This window comes from Dipodomys ordii, unplaced genomic scaffold (assembly GCF_000151885.1).
Source record: "Dipodomys ordii isolate 6190 unplaced genomic scaffold, Dord_2.0 Scaffold13, whole genome shotgun sequence".
Lineage (NCBI taxonomy): Eukaryota > Metazoa > Chordata > Mammalia > Rodentia > Heteromyidae > Dipodomys > Dipodomys ordii.
The window spans coordinates 13,558,851-13,566,023 of NW_012267229.1; the positions used below are offsets into that span (position 1 = coordinate 13,558,851).

Below are 7,173 nucleotides of genomic sequence, written 5' to 3' on the forward strand. Positions count from 1 at the left end.
CGCGCGGCGGCTTCCGGAGGAACCCCGGACTCCTGGTCCTCCATCACCTGCAGAGCCTGTGGCTGGAGGGGCCGGGGGCGCGCGGGTGACACTGCGGGCTCGGCGACAGGGGCGTAGGCGCGACTCGGAGAAAGAGCGGCGGGAAGGCGGCCTTCTCCCTCCTCCTCCTCCTCCCTCCTGCTACCCCCCTCCTCCGCGGCGCGCTCCGCCCCTCACCCCCCCTTCCGGATGTGACTTGCTGGGGTCCCTCCACCGCGGGGTGGGGGCCGGGAGTTGCAGCACAAGGGTGAGGGGCTGCCGGGTAGTCGGGACGTGAGCGCCAGCGCCTAGCAGAATGGGTCCCGGATTAGTCGCGCGCGTGGGGACCAAGCAAGGGGCGCTGGGAGCAGACACCAGGGGGACGGGCCCAGCCCCCAGCCTCGGTTAGAACCGGCCGCCGCCGCCGCCCCCCCCACCCCCCGCACGCCCGGCGTGACCGTCCCCGTGGCAGCCTCCTTCCGCAGGACAATTATGCAGACCACCTTGCTAAGGTGGACCAGATCCAGACTGCGAGAAGACCATCGTGGGGCACATACATGAAGGTGCTGGAAATATTCATGTAGAGAAAGGAAGGCACGGATGGTTGCCGATCAGAGGCCAGGGAATGTCTTACATCGCTGCCAGCCAGGGAGCAGGTGGCATGTGCCTGCTTCCCTCACACGCTGGATCCTGGGTTGGGTGGCTGAAGCCTGGCAAGTCTTGCTTCATGGGTGCTCCACCCAGGGGCTTCCCTTTGCCAGACATTTTACCAAGCATGGACTCGTACATACAGGATCTGAGGCTTGGGTAGACTGAGTCAGGCATGATTCTGCAAATGTATCCACACTCCTGTAGTCTCCGCTCCCATTCTTGTGCCTTATGGTCAGGAATACCTCAGGTCCCCTTCTCTGCCTGGACCCCCACACCACCTCCAGATGCCTTCAGCTGCTTCTTGCCCAGCAGATACTGAAGGATTGGCCACTCCCCTCTCAGCCTGTTATTTTTATGTATCCAAAGACCCTATATGAAGGACTGACCTCTCCCCTCCTAGCCCATTTTTTTTTTTAAGGTATCCAAAGATGGTATTATGAAGGAAAGGATTGACTCCCACTGTTTTCCCAGGTGCATACAGACACCAGGCAGACTGCCTGATGCCTGCAGGGCAGTCTAAGTCTGGCTGTAAATATTGCATCCTGGGCCCAACTGGAGAGCCCTCCACCTCCCTTGACCTAGTGGCCTTTTCACTAACCTCTGTCTCCCTGTTAAGACTCCATAAAACCCCATTCCTGAGCCCATCTCCTTACACAAACCTCCATACCCGTGGAAAGGTCTGTGTCCTTGCTTATTCAATAAACAGTCCTGGCGTGCTGAGATCGAGTCTGGCCTGTTCCTTTCTCCTGCACTTTCCTAACAGACGCCATAGCTCCCTCAGAGCCCCCAAGACCCACCCTGGGGTATAAGCTACTTTGAGGCACTAGAGACAAGGTAGTCTTTCTTGGAAGTCCTAACCACAGTTCTGACTCATTGGGAAAAGAGTGATTATTTGCCAAGGACAAGCTGGGCATGGTGGCTCAAACTTGTACTCCTATTTGGGAGACTGAGATGGAGACAATCATGGTTTGAGGCCAGCTGGGACAAAATGTTCTCAAGATTCCATTTCAGGGGAGGGGGAAGGTGGGGGGGGGCAAGGGAAGAATGGGAAGGGATGGGAATGGGAAACAAAGGAGGAGGCTACAATGATTGATAAGAAATGTACTCATTATCTTGCCCATGTAATTGTAACCCCTCTGTACAGTATTTTCACAATTAAAAAAAAGATTCCATCTCAACCAATTAACACAAAAACAAAATGAAAACAAATACAAAAAACACCTGGACACCATAGTGCCCAACTGTCATCCCAACTAATCAGGAAATGTGGATGGTGGTCCAGGATAGCCAAGCAAAAGGCAAGGCCTGAAGGCTGGAGGTGTGGCTCAGCAATGAAAAGTCCACCCAGCAAGCAGGAGGCACTGGTTTTAAACCCCAAGACCTCACAACCACCACCACCATGCACACACAGCACAGACAACAAAGGGAACTGGGTGCCAGCTGGGCGCCGGGCTCATGCCTGAATTCCTAGCTACTCAGGAGGCTGAGATCTGAGGATCAAGGTTTGAAGCCAGCCCAGGCAAAAAAGTCCCTGCAAGACTCTTACCTCCAATTAATCACTCAAAAACTGTTAGTGGTGGCAGAGGGCACTAGCTTTGAGCACAAAGAAGCTCAAGGGACAGTGCCCAGGTTCTGAGTTCAAGCCCCACAACCAACCACAAAAAATAAAAAGGAACTGAACCTCCAGTGGCTCACACCTGTAATTCTAGCTGTGTTGGGTAAGATCAGGTTCAGGAGCCTGAGACCTGGAGGCAAAAAAGTCCTTGAGGGGGCTAGGAAGGTGGCCCAGTGGTAGAGCGCCTGCCTTGCATGCCTGAGGCCCTGGGTTCAATTCCTCAGCACCACATAAGCAAAACGAAAAAAGCCAGAAGTGGCGCTGTGGCTCAAGTGGCAGAGTGCTAGCCTTGAGCTGAAGAGCTGAGGGACAGTGCCCAGGCCCAGAGTTCAGGCCCCACGACAGGACTCCCCCCCCAAAAAAAAGTCCTTGAGACTCTGATTCAAGTAGTAAAATGTTGGAGGGTTGGCTCTTGCTCTTAAGGCCCTGAGTTCAAGCCACTGTAACCATGCACATGCACACAAACACAAAAGCAGGCCAAAGTGAGAAAAGGATCAGGCCATTTTTGTACTATCACCGACACAGAGGCTCTTGGGCTGGACTCAGGTGACTTGTATTTGGCTATGTACCAGTTCCAGACCACAGAAAAGTGTGCTCCTGATGAGAGGACCTCAGCAAAAGGTGTGGGGCTCAAATGACCTTCACTCCTGTTTGACTGGCCAGTCAATACCAGATGAAGCCACACTGGCTTCTCAACAATGTCTGATCCCAGTGGCTGAACACAGGTGTGGGTGAGGCCAGGTCCTAGCTGTCTTTTGCTGTGCCTGAAAAGTTTCTCCTGGGTCAGCACTACATGATTCTGTTCCACTCCTGCACAAAGGGAGACCCTACTTAAGGCCTGAGGATGAAGTCATGACTTCATAAGATAGGACAAGAAACAATGAAATGCTGAGGCCAACCATGATTGAGCCTCTGAATCAAACCTGAAGATTGAACTTCATACCTGGCATTTTCAGTAACATGAAATCTCACCCCTTAAAGCCAATTTTCAATCAGGGTTTTCTGACTCTTGAATCCAAGATTAATCAAAATACTACTACTTACCTCAAAGACATCCAATTAAGATCTTTCATAACAATATATAATATATGGCAATAAAAATCTTTCATTTCAAAGTACAAAATTTTTGTTAATGTGATTGCCTGTGACTGACCGTCCAATACTCCATCACCTTCGATGCTAAAGACATCAGGAAAATTCCACTTCTTTCCAAATCCAGGTTCCCTCCAACCCTCTGCCAATCAGAATCACAACTGCCAAACACATTATTCAGAAGTTTTTAATAAACAACTTCATTATAAAAACTTTTTTTGAAAATGTAATTCTGTAAAACATTGAAAAATCTACTTTAACAAAGATATGCCCTGTGCATTTTCTAATGGCACTTACATTTTACAATTAAAAACCTTGTTTTATATAAAGCCAAAAATACTCCAAGAGGTTATTCACTGTTTACAAAGTGCTAGAAGGTTTTTGTCTTGTATTTTTCTCTTTAAATAATCTGGCGTTACGAAAGAGTGGCTTGGGAGCCTTGACCACTGGGAGGAAGGGAAGGTCTGGAAGAGATGCTGTCATGCTGGTGTGTGGAGGAGGAGAGGTACTGGTGGGAGGATCACAAAGGATGCCAGCCACACTGCAGCGATGTTGGAACACCTCCACATTCCTCCATGGGCACTAGATCATCACAGTGAACACCTCCTTCCTCGACACAGACCCTGCTCTCCAGTGGTGAAGGTCATGGCCAATTCCTTCCACAGCAGGTTCAGAGCTCCAGGAGAGGCCAGGGTGGGATCCCAGAGGAATCTGGACTTTTCTGGCCAACACCTGCCTAAGGCAAAGTTTCTTATTACATAAATATCCTTGTTAAAAAGCAAAATATTGATCCTGTACAATACCTGTTAAAAAAAAATCGTGCTTAAAAACAGCTCCTAGATAAGAGGGAAAGCTGGAAGGGGTGGCGAAAACAGCTACCAAAAAGGGGGGAACTTAAAGGGTCACTAGGGTTAAGTTTAGGGCAGGGAGGGAATTTCAACTTAGAACAATATCTACGAGCAAAAAGGTAATCACACCTGCTTCCCGGATTTCCATTAACAAAATGCCACGTAAAAGGTTAGGGGAACTCATTGGTGGGCCTTTTCCTGTCTCACACCTCATGAAGATGAGCAGGTATCCTTTGAGCTGACCTCAGGGCTCTCCTCAGCTCACACCAGCTACTGTGCAGGGTGGGAGATGACCTTCCCCTGTAAAAGTCAGCTCACAGTCTGAAGCAGTGACTACAAAAGGGCACCGCACTCCTATACCCTGGTCCCTGATGGGTTTGTGCCACATGCCACAGCTCCTGTCCTGGGCAGATGCTGTTCTAGTAATAATAGCATCAGAAGGGGTACTGAAGTTGAGTATTGAGAGCAGGATAAAGCTATTCTTATGAAGAGCCAGGCCAAAAAGTCTTTCTGGGGGGTGGGTGGGTTACAAAAACAGGGTAGCTATGGTCCAAAAAGGTAACAGCAGGCAATGTTCCTCTGTACCATCAAAGTTCACAGTGGCGGGAAGATTCCTTGTGGTGAGGGCACTGAGAGAATAGGAAAGGAGCAAGAGGGATGAGAGATGGGAATGAGGGAGAACAAGGAGAAAAAGAGAGGAGGTGGGTGCCAGGCCCTATAAGGTATCTAACAATTGTCCTCTGAGTTTCCCAGCCTCATAAGGAAGAGTTTGAAGGAGGGACAGGCAGATGGAACAGGACTCCTCGAACAGCCCAGGACATTACACTCTGTGGCTATAGGCCCATTTGCCTGGAGAAGCTGAGGGTACAGGAAGGTTGCCAGCAAGGGGAGAGGGGTGCTGGGTCTAGTGAAGACCAGACACAAGGAGAATGGCAGCAGCGAGTCCCACGTGGGTTCTCACATACCAATTCCTATAACATGCACAGCATGCAGGTGGCGGCTGCGTACCAAGGTAGACGCTTTAAAAATAAACCTTAATTAGTCCCTGGGACTCACTGAAACTATTTTTAGAAGCAAATCACCTAGTCAGATGCTAACCTTACCAGATACTTTTATATCTGGTTTTGTTTTCTTAAAGGTGTCCCTAGCTACCTTATCCCTAGCTAATCAAAGCATGCTTATTCAATCCACACTGTTGCCACACAAGGGCCAGGGAGCTAGAACTTCAACAGGAGGACTGGCCTGGGCTGAAGCAGAAGCCTGGGTCTTGGACCTGCAGTTATTGATGCTAAACCGAAGAGCATCAGGGCAAAAGGTAGGGGCTTGCCGAGGACTGCTGGAGGCTGAGGCAGTTCCTAGGTAGTTCATCCGGAAACCCTAATGGAGAAGCCAGCAGGAGGAACCACTGACAAGAGCGCCCACACAGCTGGCTGCAACTGTAGGAGTCAACAGTAAAGAGGTAGAAGTGTGTTTCTGAATTAGAGAGGTGTCTCAAGAGGCCCCAGTGTGGTGGTCCCTGAGCTGCCTCCCTTCCACATATGGGAAGAGTCCATGCAAAACTGAGATGAAGCAGAGTTTGGGGTTCGGTTGGGTTCCAGGCAAAGGCTGTGCTGTCTGTCTATGGCAGAGAGCCCCATAAGAACTAATCATTTCCTGCAAGAAACCTTGCTAGCTGCTAGGGGCAACTGAGAGGAGCCATGAGAAGGTGGAAGTTCCTGGAGACCAGAGAAGGCTATGCACAGTGGCCCTGAATCCATGGACTTCAAAGTGAAGGAGACGGAAGGGACCCCACAAATGAGAGAATTTTTGGTATGGGAGGCAACAATGATTACATAGATTAGGATTCGACTACATGCCCAGTCCTGACTTTAAAATTCTTCTTCCAACAATTCCACAACTTCTTGGAAAAAGGACAAGCAAGAGGGAGACACAGGGCATAGTCTCTCTTTTGCTAGCCCCAGCAGCCTAGAACCCAAAGGCCCTCCTTCCAAGACAAATAACAGCTCATGATGTTCAGGGTGGGGTTAGGGATCAGGGAGGTGACAGATGCAGGCCTGCCTTTCATTCTCCCCCTCTCCAGTTCAAAAGGAGGATGAAGGGGGGTCATGATGTACTTCTTGGAAAAAAACAGAATTGCAGACGGGTGAGAAATCTGCTCCAATCTTCTGGCCTATCTCCTGTGGACACTGCCGTGGGAGGCAGGGAGAGATGCAGTCATGGAAGATGGCAGAGACCGAAGCAGTCCAAAGTCAGTTTATTCCCCACAGGGGAAAAAATGTGACCTCAAGTGAAGAGAAGTCAGCAAGACCCGACTCCGCCTTGTAAACAGGGCTCCAGTCAACACCAGGTACCCAGTGGTTCAGGCTGGTGCCAACTGAAATGGACTGGTGGGAATGGATTCACGGTGTGTAAACAGAGTTCACTGCAATCACGCTAAGGCTAACAGTGTGGCAAGGGAGGTGAAATGGTGTGTCTGAGGCGAATGTGTAAACGGTACCGTTGCTGGACAACACTGACTGAAAATGGAGCTAGTGGGACAGGTAGATGGGGTAGGCAGGAAAAATGGAGACCCTCTCTTCTGTCTGCTGGTCGGAAGCAGGCAGTGGAACCAAGTGACTTTCCACAGCAGAGCCTGACAACTGCATGCTACGGTTTGCAGGATGGGACCAGAGGGCGGGCTTCTTGGGCTATTTCTCTTGAAGTCATCCAAGGTGAAACCCTCTGTTTCTCCAAAAGGCCTCCCCTTCTCCCAGGAGGAGGAGCTCTGAAGCTTTGGAGAGGGAGAAGGCTAAGTGGGGTTCCCAATTCAGACTTAAAAAAAAAAAAAAAACCTGAAAGTTCATGGTAGATCTTTTCATGGGGCTGGGGCTCAAGGTTCTTCCTGGAATCAATCCCGGAGCCTGAGCCCCCAAACCAAGTGCTCCACACAGACACTGGAATTTTTTCTTC

The 7,173-nt window shown here is 50.1% G+C and overlaps 1 protein-coding gene across 1 annotated transcript in view; it reads right to left on the reverse strand.

The window, feature by feature from the left end:
- Positions 1 to 795, reverse strand: part of LOC105981480 (putative testis-specific Y-encoded-like protein 3) — a 3,517-nt gene extending 2,722 nt beyond the window's left edge. Inside the window, exons 1-3 of the mRNA XM_013010671.1 lie at positions 653 to 795; positions 456 to 546; positions 48 to 123 (exon numbers count right to left, since the gene is read on the reverse strand). Of these exons, the coding sequence (XP_012866125.1) occupies positions 48 to 123; positions 456 to 546; positions 653 to 795 (310 nt within the window). The remainder of the gene's footprint in view (positions 1 to 47; positions 124 to 455; positions 547 to 652) is intronic.
- Positions 796 to 7,173: the final 6,378 nt, after the last annotated feature.